This window comes from Pagrus major, chromosome 6, assembly GCF_040436345.1.
Source record: "Pagrus major chromosome 6, Pma_NU_1.0".
Lineage (NCBI taxonomy): Eukaryota > Metazoa > Chordata > Actinopteri > Spariformes > Sparidae > Pagrus > Pagrus major.
Genome location: NC_133220.1, coordinates 7,041,299 through 7,062,418, shown reverse-complemented (window position 1 = coordinate 7,062,418; position 21,120 = coordinate 7,041,299). Strand labels below are relative to the sequence as shown.

General features: G+C 41.2%; 1 protein-coding gene across 1 annotated transcript; it reads right to left on the bottom strand.

Moving 5' to 3' along the window:
* Positions 1 to 98: 98 nt before the first annotated feature.
* On the bottom strand, positions 99 to 20,681 carry arhgef3 (Rho guanine nucleotide exchange factor (GEF) 3). Its single transcript, XM_073469065.1, has 11 exons — positions 20,230 to 20,681; positions 17,076 to 17,138; positions 6,347 to 6,454; positions 5,956 to 6,207; positions 5,599 to 5,661; positions 5,393 to 5,489; positions 5,149 to 5,225; positions 3,979 to 4,236; positions 3,709 to 3,879; positions 3,239 to 3,428; positions 99 to 2,963 (listed from the first exon to the last, which is right to left on the bottom strand). Exons 1-11 carry the CDS (start codon positions 20,260 to 20,262, stop codon positions 2,296 to 2,298), a joined length of 1,980 nt encoding a protein of 659 aa, XP_073325166.1. The 5' UTR covers positions 20,263 to 20,681; the 3' UTR covers positions 99 to 2,295.
* Positions 20,682 to 21,120: the final 439 nt, after the last annotated feature.

Here is a 21,120-nt window from a genome sequence, read left to right as displayed (position 1 = left end):
GTTTTAAAAGGCAACTTTTTTTTTTTTTTTTTTGCCATTTTTAAGGCAGCAACATATTCTTTGCAATAACCAGTCACAACCCGTTAACAAGCTTCTTTTATAACAATTTATTGGTGCTTTGGTCCTGTGACAATCCAAACATTAGTTGATACCTACATTTTACCTTGTTATTTTTTTACTGAACAGAATAAAGAACAACTGACAGTGTGCACAAGTTCTGTTTGGTACATTTCTCTTTGTCTTCTCTGACATGTGCATATAACCATAGTTTAAAAATGTGGTAACTGGTTGCTTTAATCCAACGTCAGCATCACAACTATCCTGAAAATGGTAATGTATAACATCAAACTGATTGTCTTGACATTCTTATGTTTCTTGCGTAATGTATAAGCACATATAACAAACAGACATGCTTGGCTTTCTTCCTACATTCATATACAGATAAACTTAATATACATTCTTTACATACGTACAGTACATACAAACAGGCTCCTCCTTCAAGACTTCTCTGATTGCCATGACAAAAACACTGAACATTTCACTTTACAGAATCTCTGTAGTAGCACCTACAGCAGCTGAAAGCTGTTTAAGGATGTTGTGGTAAAACTAAAGAGAAAGATGGTCAATCACACATCTGGAAAGCTTTAAGAAGACTACATGGTAACATTACAATACTGTATCGGTAACCGTGTCTCCCATTACGTCCATTCAACGATTATTTGGGGTAGCAAATGATCTTTTGAAGGAAAACTCAAACCACATGGTACATTTTCTTTACATGTCTGCAAAATGTTCACTGAAAATATTTTCTGTGTAAATGCAACTATTGTAAACACTGAATTAATTCATTTTGGCACATCTATCACCATCTCACTGTATACTGTTGTTTTCACTAACAGCTTACAGAATTCACTCTCTTTAAGCTCTGGTTTGGTCTCCACCAACTCCTTAGAAAGAAAAAGGCTTTTTAGCTCCAACATGTTCCACTTTCTTCACCGGCTTGTCTCTAACTTTGTACGTCTGCAGTTTGGTCTTAAGCAGGTTACTTTCAGCGACTTTATCAGAGCCTATTTGCTGAAAACAGCTGCCTGCAACTGCTGGAAAACTGATAATGATCTATTACCTATCTATAACCTATAATCTATCAGAACTGAGCGCACAGCTCTATTTTCTCCAGTGTTTTTAGACATTACAAATTATTTTAAGACATCTTTTAATGAGTTGTAGATGCAGAAAAGGTTGGGAGAATATCTGAGGAGGAAGGAGTCCTTTAACTGATCTGGAAAAATGAAAAATCCCTAAAATTGTAGATACAAAATACAAGTTTGAGATGATTACTGAGAGAGCTGTAGGGGGCTTGCACAGAGTCCACAAATCCTGAAAACATCCAGAAGTTCATAAAGTATGTGCCCTTCCATGTCAATTTCAAATAACTGGTCAAGCAGTGTTTCTTTAAAGGTGCACTGTGGAGTTTGTGCATCAAACCAATTATTTTTTACATTCAGTGTTTCTACCAGTTTCCCAGGTGCATTGCCTTTCTCTGACGTTGTTACCTTGTTCCTCCACTAGCTGTCAATCAGTGAATAATCTTTATAAGCGGGAAGTGCAAGAAAATGTGTATTGCTTGAATGGCTGGGAATGCTTGCCATGACCATGTTGTTTTCACGGGCAGGTGAGGCCAAACGTGTCAGTGACATGGTGCACTGAACGTGGTGCCACTGATGCTGAACGCAGCAGGAGCCACAGTAACCTGACAAAAGGTCAAACCAGCAGGAACAATGCTGCACTGAGAGGCAATGTTTGGCACAGGGGCCAGAGTTGGAACTACAGGTAACGTAAGACATATATCATTTAAAGAAGATGGTAAAACCATACATACATTTTAAGTCTTTCAGAATTTAAGCTGATGGATCTGATATAAATTAAAACCTCACTGCATCAGTAAATCATTTTGGTGACATGCATGTGTGTGAGGAGTCAGTGGGAAGTGGGCCAAAAAAAGGGAAAAGCCTGAGGAACCTTAAAAAAAAGTTTTTGCAGTATGTGCCCGGTGAGAATCCTTCATTTAAATGAACAGGGCACCATCTTTAAACATGGCATCCAGTGTTTCAGGTCGTCATGTTGACCAAGTGGTTACCATGGAGACCAGCAGTGAGGATACAGCAGTTAGGGCGTCCTTCAACATGTTGGTTAATGTTCATGACAAGTTTGTCTGATCGTTGACTTTGTCTGTCAGTGACATCATCGTCAAGTTCTTGATTTGATAGGCTGCAGTGCCAGTCCCCTCGAGTGTCATCAGCACCTGTGGCTCAGTGAGTCAACCTCGCCGATGTCCATGCTGAGCTCTTCCCCCTCCTCTGCGCCGCTCTGCTCCTCCTCCATCACCTCCTTCTCCTCATGCTCCTCTTGACAAGGAGGAGCAGAGGTGTGAACGTCATTAGCACCTCCGCTGTGAATCTCTCCTTTTCCTTCTCCTCCTCCGTCCAGCTTCAGGTCTGCTCTTTCTCCTGGCTCTGCCCCCATCTCCCCACCTGTCTCTGTCTCACCGATCGCCTGCCTCGTCTCACCGTCTATCCCTGTTTCTCCATCTAATCCCAAACCCATCTCACCGTCCACGCCCTGCTCTGTCTCCGTCTCCCCCGCCTCTTTCTCTCCACTCAGACCTTCCTCTCCTTCCAAACACAGCCCTGTTTCAATCTCCCCCCACGTCCCCTTTTCATCCTCAATCCCTGAATCACAGCGCAAACTCAGACCCGTCTCACAAAGCGGCCCTATCTGTCCACCCAGCTCTGTCTCCAGACATCGTCCTGTCTCTGGCGGCTGGTCTCCGGTCAGTGCCGCGGCCTCTTTGGCTTGTCTGATGCAGTTGATCCACTGCTGTTTGTTGAAGGCGTCACTGGCCTGGAAGCAGTGGCTCTGCAGCGGACCTCCAGTACGGTACGAAACCCGGAAGAAGTTCTTTGCTGTGAGGAGAAGAAAGTGAGAGAGACAACAGGAGACGTGGGGGGTTATTATGGTCGGTGAATTTTATGAAACTCAAACTGTTCTCCATTTTCATCAAGAATGGGCATATGAAGTATAGCCTGACTGAAATATCTGATAGGAAACCGAAGAAAGTCCATCCACTGATTATAACAACTGTCCAAAGCCCAAAAGATAAAATACATAAATTACAACAAATTATCCTTAAATTTAAGAAGCTGGAAATAAAACACATCTGTATTTGAGATCTACTCACTCCGCTCGTTGTTGCTGAAGGCTCCTCTAATGGACCCGCCCACTCTCATCTCTCCGTCTGATAGGTCCTCCAGGTCCAGCTGCCGGATGGGGATCGGCTGTCGGCAGAGCTGGTAGCTGACGGGCTGATCGTTCAGCGAGATGGACCTGGTGATGACCAGGACATCCTGGAACAGAAACACATGAAGCTTCTGCAAAGAAAGAAAAAGACGGACAGAGACAGAGACGTTATTTTCCTTCACTCAATAATTCCTCTGTCAAGTGTTTTTATGTATATTTGTCTAATTTCTTTTCTATTGACAAAGATTGATAAAGATCAAAACTGAAAGAATCACACAATTACACAGAAAACATACGTTACACATCTTTAAAGAACCCACAGTCACATTACAAAAGATATTACATAAAGGTACGGGAGAGACACAATGGATAAATGAATATAAGGGTATAAAATTGTAGAAATCTACTGACGAGTCCTCTGTTGTTCTTCAGTTCTCCGTGGCAGCTGAGGGTCCTGGATCGGTCGATGAGTTCGTCCCTCTGTCCGTCCTCCGTGTACAACAGCCGGTCCTTGTAGTACTGACACTCTGACTCTCCGGTCCGTCTGTTGATGTCCGCCACCACACTCTGAACCACCAGCATCTGTAGAAAAAACAGACAAAGTCAAACCCTCATCTATTTTCTCCCAAACACAAATCATGTTTTACTCACTACCAGAGTGTACACCATGTTTGTGCTCACCGCTTCGTCCAGGTGCTGCCGGTCTGGGTGGTCGTTCGGCGTGTGCTTCAGGATCTCCCTGAGCAGCAGCGGGTATTTCACCAGTCGGCTGCGGGGGATGTCCAGGAAGTTCCACAGGTCCAACTTCCTGCTGAAGGGCGACTGGAGACAGCGCTGCAAGAAGTCCTGCACCCGCCGATCCTGCTTCTTCTGGTCCAACAGGGGCTTTGCCTTCACCTGGTTACTGCAGTACGCAGTGTAGGAGGAGAGGCAGGGCAGCTGGAAGGACACAGACACAGAGACATGGTAACTACAGAGTGGAGAAGATAAGGAAACGTGAAAAGGCACAAGAGTGTGTAAGAGGGCAGTCCAAAGTAACCGCCAACAACGAAGATGGCAGACGGGGACAGGAGAGACATGAAGCGAATGAGGAGTGAAAGAGAGTTGGGCATCAGCAGCGGGTGAAAACAGTGTGAAGAGCCGGAAAAATTCCACATCTGACTCTGTGACTTGAGGACTCGTTTAGACCAAACCAGAGGTGATTGTGGAAAGACAGTTTTGGTGAGTTTTATTTTGTTTATGTCCAGTTTAAATGAAGTTTGTTCAAAGGGAAATAAAGCTCGTCTTAGTTTAAGAGAAGCTTGAATTCGCGAGGTGTACCGTTCTATTTTTCTTTTTTGTAAAGGAAAATAGGTGTACCGGGGTTATCAGATAATCACCTCTTGTGGTATAAAGTGGGTATCGACCTTTATCGAGGCAGACGTTTTGATTTGTCAAATCAGGAAAAGCACAGGTGAAATTTCTAACATGAATGATGGCTGTATTCCATGTAGCTGAGCTGGTTCCAAGGCTCTGGTATTGTGCATGCTCACTCACTGGAGCCATTGTTAACCGTTAAAGGTCACACCTGTGCTTTTCCTACTTTGCCAAGTCCAAATGTCTGCGGTGAAAAGGGTTTATTAATAGACCAGACAGGCCAGGGCTAGCTGGTTAGCCTGCTAACTTCAGTAGACATCTCTGCAACACAGTACAGGTCTGTGACATGACGTCAACACTGCTGTTTCATCACTCTTTGTTGATAATCTTAGATCATTTCTTGAATGTTTAAAACTAAAATTCTGGCCATATCTTACAGATCAGGACGTTAATTCTGCAGAGCGTAATTATTTAAAATGTGACTAAAAAACTCACCCAGTCAGTCAGGATGTGGCCCACGTGTTCTGTGGACCCGTCAGGTTTTCTGGCGTCTCGGAGGCGACTCAGCAAGTCTGAGGAGAGACAATTATGACACATGTTAAAGCGTTCAGGACCCAGAGCAGTATGGGAACACTGACGAAGATAAGATGGGCAAACTCAATCCATGCCATCTTTCATTTAAAAAAAGAAGTCTAAAATCAAGCTGTCGTGTCAAACACAGTTCAGATGCTCCGCCTACCTTCATGCAGGGGTATCAGTGACTCCAGGGTACCAAAGATCTGGTTCAGCTCCTGCTCAGTCATGATTGACAGCTTCAGCATCGGGTCATGGTAGGCCTGCAGGAGACACACACACACACAAGCATACTCAGAAAATGCAGGTAAGTGCAGAGGAAATGTGGGAGAAAAGTCGGTTCTTCAGGGGAAAAAAAAGGGTTTTGTTTACCTTCTTTGCCAACTTGAGATCCTCCACCAAGTCTTGCTCGCCCTGAGCCAACTCAAAGATAGCCTGGAATGAGAGACAAAGTGTGTGACTGTACTGTAAATGTTGAGAGATGCACAAGATTTCAGTATGCTGGGGGTCCATAAATTATAAGTTTGATGAAGTTTAAGAATATAAAATTGCCCACTGAGAATAAATACCTTATTTTGTAAAAATAGTTCTCTTGTATGCTTAATAATATTATTTTCTTAACTCACAGACTGATTGATGGACTGTACGACATCACTGTGATAAAAAAGAAATCGATGGGACTCAGACTCAAAGCATAATCCTCCAGTCCAACACTAATGTGTATCTCACCTCCTGTCGTTTTATCTCTTTCGGGCTCAGAGGTTGCGTCGCTCCCAGACGGACGTCGAACGTCTCACTCCAGAGCTTGCTGTCGCGGCGCTTGGTGGCCGGGGCTGTTGCTGTGGAAACCCGTGTGGCGGTCATGGAGGAGGAGGGGTTGGAGACCTTCGCTGAGATAACACGTGTCTTCATTGTGGAGGACGAGGGAGGAGGATGAGCGGTTCTCTCCGTCTGGCTCTCATTACGAAAACTGATGGAGCGCTGCAGACAGAGGATGGTGGAAAAATATAAAACTGTCCATAGAATAATATCTTATTTTAGTTCAGATATTGTTTCTTTAGCATAAAGTTGCAAAGTGGGAAGAGCTAGTTTTCTGTAATAGACTTGGTTTGCAGTTTACCTGCAGCGTCTGACCAATCCTCTTCAGCGGTGTGGTCTTGACGGGCGGCAGCAGGCTGGCCAGAGACGTCACCCTGGTTAAAAGTTTACTGCGCTTGGTGCTGGGCTCCTGGAGGAGGAAACAGAAAACAAACTGAGTTCACATTATGACACAAAAACAAGAGCACTGTAATCCATGTGTGTCTTCACACAACATGATGTCCGAGAGCTGCGTGCTCTCGTACTAATGAGGTTATATTCCAGGGATTTATAAACATACTCCATTAAAGCCTTTATGCAACATTTATGCACATCACCACCATCGAAGGTGAAGGTGAAGGTTGGGGTAAAAACTTGACCAATTCATCAAGTAGATTTTGAGCTATTTCACTGGAAATACCTTGCACCAGCTTGTGTCACAAGAGGAAAAGTCAGTAGGATTAATCCATTGGATCATGATCGTCCATTTAACATATCATGGCAATCTGTCTAGGAGTTGTTTTTATTTTAATTTTTGGGCTATTTTTGTCTTAATTTGGCATGAAAATGCAGGGAGGGAGAGATGGGATACAATAATAATGATAATAATAATAAACTTTCTTAATATAGCACCTTTAAAAACAGAGTTTATAAAGTGTTTTGACAATCAAGCAAAAGCAGGAAACTCAGGAATATCACAGAATAAACACTGAACAGTCAAGCCAAACACAAGGAAACCTCGTTTACGGTGAGTTAAAACAGGAAGACAGAACAGAAAATGTAAAAACACAAAAAGTCCATATGATTAACTAAAAGTAAAGGCAATAAAGGACACAACAAGGTCCCGACAGCAGTCAAGCTGTGGCTGTTTTGTGGTCAGAGCCTCAACCAGTCTAATAGTTTTTGAGGTATTTCAGTCCGACTGAAGATGCTGGTATAGCTTGAAAAAATCTTATATGCCACTTCCTGAGGAGATGCAATCTTTGTTTTGACTCTCTAAAGGTGCTGTAGTTGTTGATGTTGGTGTCTGACGTTGTGTGAGTGTAGACTGTTCAAGTGGTTTGCGGGAAACATGACTCCATATTGTTGATATTCTGCCGGTTAAACAATAGTGTGACTCAAAACTCTCTGCCAGACTCACACACACACACTGTCTGTGTTTGTGAAAACGCCACCAGGCTGCTTGTCCTGGATACAGACTTACAGTAAATCAATATGTGTTTGTGTGTATATCTCTGCCCTGAAGCCGATCGTCAGCTGACCTACTGGAACACAGGAACCATCAAACTTTGTTTCCATCGGCGCTCACATTCAGGAATCAGTCGACCTAAAATAAATCCTCTCTGGCAAACGGTGTTTTCCCAAATGTGACCACAGTTTACAGTAATTTCTTCTCATCAGTAAAGAAGAGATTGATACTTTAAAGCTGTGATTTGGTAGCCTCGAATTTTGCTGTTAGAGGTATATAAAACACAAAATGTAAACATCAGTGTTTTCTCTCATTAAGCAGACGATACTGTGGTATTTATTAAAGATATAAGTGTTGGTTTAAAGGAGTTTTAGGGTTCAGGGGGGATCATAAATAATCAGTTCATCTGCTTTGCTATGGAGAAGTTTCCATTGGACATGCTGTAATGGGTTCTCTGTGTCTGATGGCACTTCAGTTGATTCAATCTGACAAAGATCAATTTAGTGCAGTGACTGGTTATCTAATGACGGCAGTTTTACAGCAGACTGACTGATCCTGCAAAACTGCCATAGGGGAGACCTGTCGTTACGTCTGCTTTTTGACACTGAACCAAACAACGTCATTGTAACGCTGCTTCGGTGTGTGGTTTTGGATAGCATGCCAAAGAGGTGTGACACGTAGCAACACATGTAACAGTGAGTGTACCATCCTGCAGTCTCACCGGTTTTTTGGGCCTTTTTTATGGCATTGAATGAGAGAGAGAGGGGATGACAAAGGGCCACAGGTCCGATTCAAACCCTGGACCGCAAGGGTGAGGACACAGCCTCCGTACATGGAGCACATGATCTACCAACTGAGCTACTGGGGCGCTCCTGTCTCACCCTTTTTACACGGACATCAATTCAGTTCTGTTACTACCTCCACTGCCAAATACTGTGACCCAAATACTGTCGGCCTACGTCTGGAAGTGTACAGTACATTGTACATACATTTTATAAAAAAGAAAATGCTGTAACACTGGTTTAAAGGCAGAACAACAATGTCCCATTCTGTGTTTGTGCGTTAATTACAGAACTGCAAGGCGGAAAAACGGCACAACATTCCTGCCTTGAACACACCGTGTAAACGAGGCTTCAGATGAAAGCGCTTTCAGGAGAGACTTTATGACTGAACTATGATCAGGACGCACCCTTTTAATTTCTTTGAGGTAATAAACAAAGGCATAACAACATGGGTGTTACAGGTGAAACATGAGACTTGAAACATGAGTCATGTCGGCTGTTACAGGAGTTCAGGTACTCTGCAGGTACTCTGGAGTCTGAACTGACTGGAGGTGTGAATAATGTAGGTCGAATTATCATAATCATCGGTAGGGTGTTGATGAGAAAACTAGCTTGTTCCAATCTAATTCTGACCTGAATGTGGATATCTGTTTATACCAAAAACAAGTTGTTTTCTTCCTTTTCTGTGTATCAAGACTAATATAACTGAGTTAACTGAGTTCACTCAGGGGCAGACTCTCGTGACGCACAGGCGGAGCGAGATTCGTCAACGTAATGACCCTTCCTTCTTTTTTATGTTCTTTGGGCATAACCAGGAAGTAAACGCGGAAGCCAGAAAACGTATTTTGCGTATGCGCTGGGCGAGCAGTTCTCACTGGTTTGAATGTTCGCCATCTTTGCATCTGGTATCTAGTCCTTCTGGTCATCTATGGTAATCATCTCCACCAATTGTTTGGTTGGTTTGTCAGCAGGATTACACAAAAACTACTGAGCGGATATCCACGAAACCTGGATGGAGGCTGGGTCTCGACCCAGAATAGGCACCATTAACTTTTGGTGCGGTTCTGGATAAAGGGACAGATCCAGGAATCTCTCTTTTGGAGACTTTTGGAGGGATGAGTGGAGAACAGAGGACAGAGGACAGCTGAAGACTGAAAACATGATGTTCCCTCAGTTATTCTCACATAACTACGCGTGACGTCTGCCACGTCACAGTTTTATTATTATGGTCGAGGAAAACAATCACTGAGGACAAAAAGCAGCTTTAGTTGTTTTGATGCCCGAAGCAGAATCTGTTTTTACAACCACCCCAGATGTCATGTGGGTTAGAGAAGAGGGAAACCTACAGCATGAAAGAACTCCCTTAATGCCACATAGTCTTTGGTAATATAATTAAAGGTGCATTATGTAGTTTTGGGGAAGAAATTTTAACCGAAGATAAAGATCTTCACTGACTGATTTTTTAAATGTCTAAACAAACTAAATAAACTTCTCTTGTCTTTGTTTTCTTTACTGAATAAACTGAATAAACAAACTGACGTTAAAGGACAACACACTTTCAGACTGTTTGACTTTGTTTATATTTGGCGGACCCTGCCACATTTATAGCTCCAAACTGTGTTCTGGGACCTTATTTTCCTCTGAGAACAGCTTGTTTTTTCAGTTATGGAAAAAATAAATATTTACGAGTTTGTATTATTACCTCATTAATATTGTAAATATTATATTGAGTTTGAACTTCTTCTCTAAAACTACATAGTGCCCCTTTAATGTAGTAGTAATATAATTCACTAAGGTGCAATAAATCGAGAGAAAGGAGGAGCTGGAGGGCAGCCAGACGATTTTCACATAACGCAGTGAATTAAGAGTGTATTTCAACCAAACCAGAGTTGTTGGAACATTAAAGAAAGCTTCAGTGAGTTTTATTTTGTTTATGTCGATGTTAAATGTGTTTTATGTTGATAAAATTACAGTTTCTATAAAAGGAGTCTGGTGACTTGGTGAGCAGCTGTTTAAAAAGGATCATACTGCAAAATACAGAAGTTACTCTCTGAGGTTCCACTGATGAAAATACAACAACAATAAACACAACTACTGAGCAGAAAATATTTCCTCCATCTTACCTCCACCTGTTTCCCCATCTTATTGTTCCCTTTGATGAACTCCACAGAGCATCCAGACTTAAACTGGTGTACCAGCAGGCAGAGGGGCCTCTGCCCCGCCACCATACTGCTCACCCCAAAACCCAGCACAGGATCTGGACCTTTCCCAGCACCAAGAGAAATATTTTCAAACTGAAGAGTTCAGTGCTGGTAAGAAGACGGGAAATAGTCTGATCCAAAGAACTAAAGTCCAGCAGAGTGTCCAGGACGAGTCAGGTATCGGTAGAGGGTCCAGTAAGTGTCAGGATAAACTGTCTGTAGTGCCTTTAGTATCCAAAAAGTAGCCCAGATGAAAATTGATACTGTTCGAGTTTCAAATAAAAGTTTGGTACCAGTTTGATGTCCTGAAAATGCCTGATGCTGTCAGAAGACTGTCAGGAGGAATCTGGGTCCAAATCAGTACCGGCGGAGGATCCAGAGAGTGTGTAGAGTCCAGCCCAGAGTTCAGACAGGTTTAGACCGTCTGGATCTTTTATTCAAGCTTTCTTCTCTATTAAAGATCTGTTGAAGCTCTCTGATGCTCAGCGATGGTTGTGGACTCGAGCGCCTGCTGACTCTGTCTGCCTGAAAACACACAGCTCGCTAACGCTCTCTCTCTCTCTCTCTCTCTGACTCACGGGCTCGCTCACCCACTCACTCATTTCACATCCTTCCTTTCTTTCCCTCGTTCGCTCTTATTTTAAAAAAAGTCGGTCCGTTTTTCTTTCATGTGTGATGTAATAAGTATTCTGAGCTTTTCCTTAGACAATAACATGTTGAACATTTCTTATTGTCAACCAATCCCATGATAACAACATCAACAATGAATTGTCTGACGTCTGATATATCTTCACACTGTTGGTTTTTCTCTTTTTAAGGGACATAAAACATAACCGCCTTATCATTTAAGTAGAAGTTAACAAAATCAGTTTTGCTCATGTAGAAGTCAGCAGGTGTTAGTGACCATGTTGGTTGTCTCAGGTCTCTAAAGTGCTCATTCATGAAGACATAAAAACATTTGTAAAAAAAAAAACAAGTGTTGCTGGAGTTTGGACCTGTTTGGACTTCAATGCCAAAAATCCTGACTCTGCTTCTGCAGCATTCAAGACCACGCCAACATCACCCAGTCTCTCACTGTCGGTACTGATGACCTTCAAGGAGTACTCTTCTTCTGTGGTTTCAGTCCCACAAAGGTTTTAAGGACAACATCACCTTTGTAACACAATATTAACCAGAAAACTACTGATCACCAGAAGAAAAAGTATTTTTCAAAAATAAATAATGTCAAATACACATTTTTAATCAAAGGTAAGGCTACAGAGGTAGGTTTAAAAAGTCTATGCATAAAAAGGAAATGTGAAATCTCAAAACATGGGACATTAACTAGGTTTAATTTGCCATATCAAAAAAAACGTCAGACCAAACTCCATTGAAAATTTAGCTAAATTAATTCCGCCTTATTTATGTGAAAATGTTATATAATATAAATAATTGCAGGAGTATTAATCAGAACAATAATCATAATTATAAACAGATTAATCATCAACATTGAGGGACGACAATTAGCCTACATTGTATTTGATGGGGGGCAGATGATGGACAGGGCGCCTCGGCCAACACATACCTGGAGAATCTCTCATGATTGAATCATCGTTTGAATGTCTTTCACCACACTAGTGTTGTAACGCTCATTTTTCTTCTAACTTCATAGTTTAACTTACTTTTAAAAGTTACATTTCTATTTTATTTTTCTGTCTTATTCTATTTTATTGTCTGTTAATTCATTTTTGAAAATGTTTTGGTTATGTTTACTTCACAACACTTTTGAGGGAAATACAGTGTTTTTTTCTTCACAACTTGCACTGGAGGACTGAACTTTATATGTTAAATTTTCTTTTTTTGAGTATTTTATTTTGGTTTTCATAAAACTATAAAAAACCACACATGAGGTTTTTCTTTTTTCACTATGGTTTTGTTGCCATAAACATGATTGAATAAGTCCTGACGTCTCGTTGAAAACATTTTTTTTGTTCAGTCATTAAGTTGTTCTGTGTGATAATCATGACTTATTATCCAATAAAGATGTTACTATCTAAAAACAATGTATATAGTGTAATTCTGTGATAATAAGTCATATTTTTCTGACTTGATACCAGATAATTAAATAACCTAATTGTGAGGACAAAAAGCTTTGATGATGTGTTGTTTGTATAGTAATTGAAAATCAAAATAAAATACTTTTTAATATAATTTTGCACATAAAGTTCAGTCCTTCAGTACATGCCGTGAAGAAAAAAAAACAATATTTTCGTTCGAAAATGTTGTAAAGTTGACATAAACAAAGCAGCTACAAAAAGAAAACTCTTATAAGGGCACAAGCACCTGAAACTATAATGATAACCTGAATACACACACTGTCGTGATGCTGCCTGTGACGAGAGCTGATTCTGGAGCTGCTGGTGGTGCTCGGGCCGTTGAGGTCAACATCAGTCAATATCAATCTGAACTTTAATTACTACAGAGAGAGAGAAGCCTGCAGGCAGCCAAAGCTCTGCCCTGATTCTCCAGTCGTTTAAAGTTAATTACTGTGTGTGTGTGTGTGTGTGTGTGTGTGTGTGTGTGTCTGTGTGTGTGTGTGTGTGTGTGTGTGTGTGTGTGAACTTGTATTCCTCACGTGGTGAAGTGGTAAACATCTGAGCAACATTGTGGGTGGAAAAACATTACGTTTTTAAAAAAAGGACTTGGGTTGTTACATGTGTGGTGGTTAGAGAGCTGACATGATGAGTTTTATCGCCAGAAAATTGATTCTTAATTGATAATCAATTAATTGTTTAAGTGAATTGTTTGTTTTTTTTTGTTTTTTTGAATCTCCAAAACAAGGCGCACAAGAATGAACTGCAAACTTGTGCCAAAACAGCAACTGTTTTTTATTATCAATTCATCGTGTGAGTCTTTTTTCAGGAGAAAAACTTTAATTGTTTTCTGCTTCTCAAACGGACTCAACTGAATATCTTCTTTCTTTTAGAAGACAAAAACAATGGCTCAATTAATCAAGAAAAGTCTCCAGGAAATGAATGTCAGACGAACACACATCCTGGATCAGCTGTAGGTAACCGAGCATCAGAACAATACTGATCATTGTGTCATATTTAGAAACGTTGCCATGGTTTCCCTTGAAAGCTGTGACTGGTTTCAGAGTCAGAGCATCTCTGACCTCCCGACATGACACGAGACAGACCTCAAGCTCTGCTAACAAAAGCTCCCCCCTCTGACTCAGCTCCATTGTCCGTAAATGGGCCAGTTGGGTCAACGACACCCAGCGAGGAGGAAAAGTCACCGACTGATCCAAGAACAGATTCAGTTGTCTCCCTTCTGAGTCAGACGGAGACGCCTCGTTTCATCTGTACTCTGACACATCACACTTACAACAAAGAGAGGCGTCTTTAACAACCCGATCGCCAGAATACTCCTGGCACTGTATGTTACATTAAACGATCCACATGTAGGTTAAGGAAAAAATTATATTTTTGCTTGAAATATTTAGTTTTGTTGCCGTAAACATGGTTGAATAAGTCCTGATGTCTCATAAAAAATTAAATTCTACAAAGCCGACATTTTTTGTTCACTCATTAAGTTTTTCTGTGTGATGTTTATGACATATCATCTCATAATGATGTTAATATCTAAAAAACAATGAGTAATATTATTATTATTATTATTATAAAGTGTAACTCTGAGCTAATAAGTCATATTTTTGACTTGGTACCAGATAATCAAAGTACCTTATTACAAGGAAAAAGAAAACCTCTTGCGGTGCATTACTTATTTCAAGCGGTGGAAATGAAATCAAATCTCTTTAAAATTATTTAAGAAAATAAAATAGTCTGCTTTTATTCTGATAGTCTTATTAGTGGTCGTTGTTGTTGTTGTTGTTAAAAGATGCCCGAAGAAAACACGTCTCCCGTCACAGTTTGATGATCCGTGGCCTCGCTTCACTAAACCACATCAATAAGTGTTAATCACCCATGTGAGCCTGAGGGGCTCGGCAGATTTTAATTAACCAGTGAAAACATCTATAATCACTCTGGTGTCAAACACAAACCTCCACAGTGCATGAGCTGCATTTTATTTTATATTATTAATTTGTTTTATTTGGTCTCTTTGCTTTAAAAGTCCCCTTGCTTCCTAAAATTCCCTGCAAAGGATCTGAAACACTAATTGTAAATACATTGGAGGGTTTTAAAAAGGACTCTCAGTCTGATTTCCAGTTGATTCACTGCTCGCTCGGGGCGGCAGTACCTCCGTCCACAGGGATTTGGCTCGGGGATTAGAGGGTTGCTCGGAGTCTATATGGACCTGAGACACTGCTGAGACGCTCTTGAGCAAAGCACTTAACCCCTAACTCCTCCTGGCTGCTCATACAGGGCTGACACCTCTCCATATATATATATATATATATATATATATATATATATATATGTATATATATATAAATATATATATATATATATATATATTTATATATATATATATATATATATATATATATATATATATATATATATATATATAATGCATCTGAAAAGGGATTAATAAAGTATTAATTAATTAATGAATGAATTATAATTAAGCAACTAATTGCTACTATAATCTACTGTAGTGTAGTGTAGTACTACACTCAGTACAAAGCAGGTCAGCTTAAAAAGCTTAAAATGCAGAGTAAAGTTTATAATGTTCATTTTGTGTTGTAATTGTGTTGTTTTATTATTGAGACATGTTTCTAATTTTTTGTCCAACCTATTTACACACAGGAGTGGGTCTGAATATCAGAAACACATCTTAATACAGAATGCAGTCCAGAACAACACCACGACCAACTATGACCTCAATATTAAACATATAGTTGATTTAACACCTCTATCTCTATAGCAGTGTCGAAAAGATCATTATAAACATAGAAAACACATCAGATTGTACAAATGTGCCCTTTAAAGCGGAGCGTGTATGGATAATGAGGTTTTTAATATTAAATGAATAACGGATTGATATTTACTTTGGTTAAAATGTCAACAACTTCTTATAAACTCTAAACAAATAACTAAAATCTTTAAAACGCCTCATGAAATTACTGGTAAATTATTGACGTACAAAATAAAACGTGACCTTTGATTTTATTCATCTCCAGTCCAGACAAAGACAGCGCACCTCCTGAAGTTAATAATACTGATATAACATCTAAACTCCTGTCCCGACTTTACAGTCCCCAGGTCCTTGATTTTCAGTAAAAGCACAATATGACTGTGACTCACTGAGCTGCAGGGACTAACAGCACGAAACAATAGCATGTAATTTATTCTAGGTTGACTGACTGCCGCCGCTGGTTGGAGCAGAAGACTGATGGTGTGTTTGTCGCACAAACACTGGAGTGTATCGAACAGGGTGGACATCCTGTGTTAGACCGAGCAGGGAGGGAAACGCCCGGGAAGGAACGGGCTGCTGGCAGAGCACTAAAAATACAGACACAGTACATGAGGAGTGGCCCCACACGAGGACTGAGGGCCCACGAGGGTCCAAATATACAATAACCAACCTTCAGAGCTGAAGATAATAAAGTGCAAAGTTCATGAATCCCCTCGTCTATGAATAGTGACAATGCATTCGGATGACTGTTAGTCCGCTGTTTGTCCTATTTAAAAAGAAAATCCCAAACCAGCTTCTCATGCAGGAGGTAGTTTGATTTAAAACCAGAGAAAATGAAATGTAACATCCGATGAAAATCTGTTAACTTTTAGGGAAGATATGGACACATTTTGTATCCTATTTCTCACGGGGATAAAAAGTTGGTGCTAATAGTGCCAGAATAAGATCCTGACTTGTATCAACGTATTATTTTTAGTAGTATTATTTCTTTTTGTATTATAACTCATATTTTACATTTAAACGATTTCATTGTAGCCTGTAGGGGAGGGAAAGGTGTGTTTCAGTGGATAGAAGTATTCTTCTCCTGTGTGTGTTCATATACAGTATACGTATATATATATATTCTGGAAAATGTAATTCAATAAAGACAAACTTGACTGTAGAGATTAATTAAATTATATTTGTGTCCTTCACAAATACAAATTCTTGCCAATGGTTTCACACCAGCTCACCAACAAACGTCACAAAGCACCAGCAAAGACAGTGAAGAAGAAGAATACTAGCAAGTGAACATGGAAGTAAACAACGCAAGAATGGTAGAGTGCATACCTCCACCAAGGCCCAGCAGTCCCTTTAAATAAATCAAGTCTAATCTAATATCAACACACCCTCATATCAGACAGGAGCTGTAGCACATGGTGGACTGAAGAAGAGGACCAGCTCACTCTGTTGATATTGTTGTCCGTTAGTCCGACACTGTTTTTTTGCAGGCACACTTTATATGACAACACAGAGACCTGGCAGAGACGCATCACTTCCTGTGAGGCAGTACAGCAGACAGGACATACACAAGTAGGGGAAATACCCCTTTTTTCTATTTTGAAGTCATATTTCAAAGGTGTGAACACGTCGCAGCCACTGAATCAGGAAGTAATCAGGCTTGTCGGAGTAAAAGTCAACAGCTTATAAGGACAATAACATTTTTCAGCCAACAGTTAAGTTTAGAGGAGCTGAACTTACGTTGATGTCCAGACTGCAGAGACTGAGGGAGTCTGCATCTCTGCTCGTCTGCTTCCTCTTCTTCTGCAACACACAAAAACACAGCAAACATCATGTTTAGTATGTTTATCTTTAAGAAGCGTTGATCAGTAGACACACACTCAACTGTCACTGAATCAAATGAGAGTGAGAGTTTAGTTTGTGCTGGTAAACGCACTGACAGGTAACAACTAACCTGCAGCTCCATGCAGCTTTGATCTGATCATCAGCAAAATGAATTTATAATGCCACCTGCTCTGCTGCTGCTCAGTTTTGGTTTGATTCGTAAAAATACTAAATAGAAGACTTTCTTCCTTTCAAAAATCAGCAGACAAAAAGTTTAGTCGTGTCAGCTGTTGTATCAAAGTCCACAAAACAATTTGATAATATCATTCGCACGTTTCAATGACGTGCCGTTAGAGCAGCACTGACAGAAATAAAGAAGGAAAACTCCTCTAAAGGAAAGTGATGCATGAATAATATGAGAGGTGGTCATGTGACAGTCGGACAGGAGGATATTAGGCAGGATGATGTACAAACAGCAGGTGAACAGAAGATGATCCTGGACCTGGGTGCCGTGGCATGTGTACATGCTCACCGACACACCAGTCTGTTAACACACACTACAGCCCTCCTCATCCAAGAGAAGAAGGAACAATCACTGGACAAGAGAGGACATTTCAAACTGAATTAATAATATTCATGCATCTCTGAAGTGTGATATCTTGTTAATTCATGTATCTGATATCTGGTATCATTGAGAAGCTGAGAGCGCCACCTGTTCAGACCTGTTAACCTCAACTGAGAGGGACACAGGTGAGGAGTGAAGTCACCTCTGATGACATCACACGTCACCTCCCAGTCTCAAGACTCCTTTAAGGAAAGGATGGTGCTTCCTTCACTCAGCTAAGAGCCGACAAAAAAAGCCTAAAGCCGGTCCCGGCTGGACCGGACCTCAGCTGCATGCTCTATTGTGTTGCTGAACACGGCTCCATTTACACCTGGTTCAAACCCAGAACCTCTTTGTCTGTGTGTAACGTCCTGTAGTTCAGTTTGTGTCTTGTTGCTGTCTTTGTCTTTAGATTAGACAATAAATGTTTGACTATAAACTCGTTGTTTGTGGTTTCTGTACATTTTACAGTTCTGGCACTGAATGCATTATGATTTTGCGAAAGCTTTACTTAAATTACAATAAATTATTCCCCTAAATGAATATGTGTGTTAACAGACCCACTGTCTGACGATGGCGAACACCATTCATCTGGTGGGAATCTGCACAGGTGCTGTTTTACACACAGTTCCTGTGCGCTGCCATGACAACAAAAACAGGAAGAAATCACACAAACACCTGATTGACCGGGTCACTGAGGACAAACAGCTGGAGGAGGTAGAGGAGGAGGAAGAGGAAGAGGAGGAGGAGGAGCGGAGGAGATGGAGGGGAATGACAGACGGAGGCGAGACGACCTTCAAACCAATCCTTTTAGTCCAATTAAGAAGATGGAAGAAGAGAATAAGAGAGGAGCGAAGGGACGAGAGGAGTGAGGAGTAAGGCAAGAGGAGAGGAAGGGTGAAGTGAGGTGAGATGAGGACATGGATAAGGAGGAGAGGAAAGAAGGAGGGATAAGGGGGGAAGAGGAAGGAGCAATGAAAAAAGGGGACATAAGGAGAACAGAAGAGGAGAGGAAAGGAGGCAAGGAGAGGAGATGAGGAGAGAAACAAGGAGAGGCAGATAGGAGAAGAGGAGGGAAGAGGTGACAGGAGAGGAGAGGAGGACATAGGGAAGGGATGAGGCAGGACGAGGAGGAATGTACCATGGAAGAGGAGACAGGAGAGGACACAAGGAGACAAGGAGCAAAGAGGAGAGCGAAGATGAGGTGAGGACATAGAGGAGGAGAGGTAAGGGAAGAAAGAGGAGGTTGAAAGCGATTAGAGGAGGAAAGGGGAGAGGGGAGACAAGGAGAAGAGGAGGAGGAGGAGGAGGAGGAGGAGGAGGAGGAGGAGGAGAGGAAAGACAAGGAGAAGAGAAAGAGGAGGAGGAGGAGGAGGATGTTGGGGTCGGTGCAGCAGAGCGTAACAATAGGTGGAAGTCTGCTGTTTGTTCAGTATTGTGTTGAGACTTTGTTGTCGGCCGGACGTTATACAACCTGGCACACTTTACCTTTAACTCACTGTTGCTATAGAAACAAATAGGAGGAGGAGTCTGGACCTTCAGACCATATAAGGTCATCCTCTAAACATCAGCCTCATCAACTGGATATTACAATATCACAAAGATTATCACTGAAATATGTGTTGAAGTTCATTTATTTCCAAATGATTTTGACTTTTAATGAAGAATTAGATATTTTGGAAAACACACTTATTGTACATTTAGGTGTTCAGTGTGGATGAAGAACATCCATGAAATTACAACATGTAGTGTGTGTAGACATTCAGATTGTCATGATACCAGAATCGGCACGCAAAATATAATCAGTTTTTCTTTTTTCAAAATGAACAGCCTGCACACAGCGCTGGTACAGAAAAGCCAGCGATAACATACCATCATTTGTAATAATGTAAGACGTTTTCATTGTGGAGCTCTTTGGAGTCTTTTTGTATTTTTTAAATGACATTTACTGGTATTTTAATGAAATACATGTTCTCATCTCTGTGTTTTGTATTTTATTTTTGATTTAATTGATAAGAACAAGCTTCTTTCTGATGCATTTGTGCCACTCTATGATTGCCGATTTACATATTTTTTTAGTCATGATTAATCGATAACATCCTTATTTTCAACACATGGTATCAAAAAGTATTTAAGTATTGAAATGTCTTCTGACAACCTTTGTAGACTCATACTTCAACAGGACCTCATGGATGCAGGCAATGCACGTAGCCTGACCGAGGTGGAGGTCACGTTGCAACGAACCAAAACACTGAAGGAAACTGTAACACGGTCTGATCTGAGCGTGATATTCATAAGAAATCTGCAGCTGAAGACACTTCACGCAAATAAAACATGGAGCGACAAACACACTGTACAACAACAAGACGACTGTTCTGCAGGGTCTCATCTGTACGATCGACCTGCAGCATGCTCGCAAACCTGGTTACCTGTGAAAGGCATTCTGGGATACATTAGAGGACTCACCCGATAGTAAACAAACAGACAGCAGCCCATCATCAAGATCTGATCTGCTCCTCAAACACACTTCAAGTCAATTAAGTCTCTTTGCACACAGTCATCTGCTGCTCCTCTTCCTCCTCCTCTTCTTCTCCTCCTGTTCTTCCTCCAGATCACTTTGTTTTTTACCACAAAGTCACATCAGCTCTCCTTTCTGTTCTCCTCCTCACACAGCATCTGTGATCACTTCTCCTCCTTTGAATCACCTCCTTCACAGTCACATTGCTACTCTCCTCTTTTGCTTTTCTTCTTCACCTCCTCTTCTTCTCTTCCTCCTCCAGTCTGTCTCTCCAGGAGCCACCTCTCCTCCTCTGTCAGATTTTTAAATGCTCTTGTCTCTCCTCTTTTCTCTCACTCCTCTTCGTCTCCTCCTTCTGCCCCCTGCCCTCCTCTCTTCTCCTCCTCCACCACCACAAGTCACAGTCCAAAACCTCCTCAGCGGCTCCTTTCTGCTCTCCTCTCTGAGTGGATCTGCAGACCCTCAGGAACAGGAACACCTCACAATGTGTGTGTGTGTGTGTGTGTGTGTGTGTGTGTGTGTGTGTGTGCGTCCACTCAGTTCCCATTGGACAAACAGGAAGTGACGGTCGTCGGGGGAAACTGGCCATCTATAATTAGGAGCTGGAGGAGACACGGAGACACCAGCGGCAGAGACAAAAGGACTCTGGTTTATAAAAATCACGCTGAGGGAAAACTCCGACGACGTCTGATGAAGAAGTGACGAGTTTATGTTACATCAGTGTTGGAGGGCGAAGTACTCAGTTACTTTACTTAAGTAAAAATACCACACTGTGAAAGTACTCAAACATCTCGCATGGAAAAGATTAATTGAAAAAAGAATGTAGGTATGATGAGTAA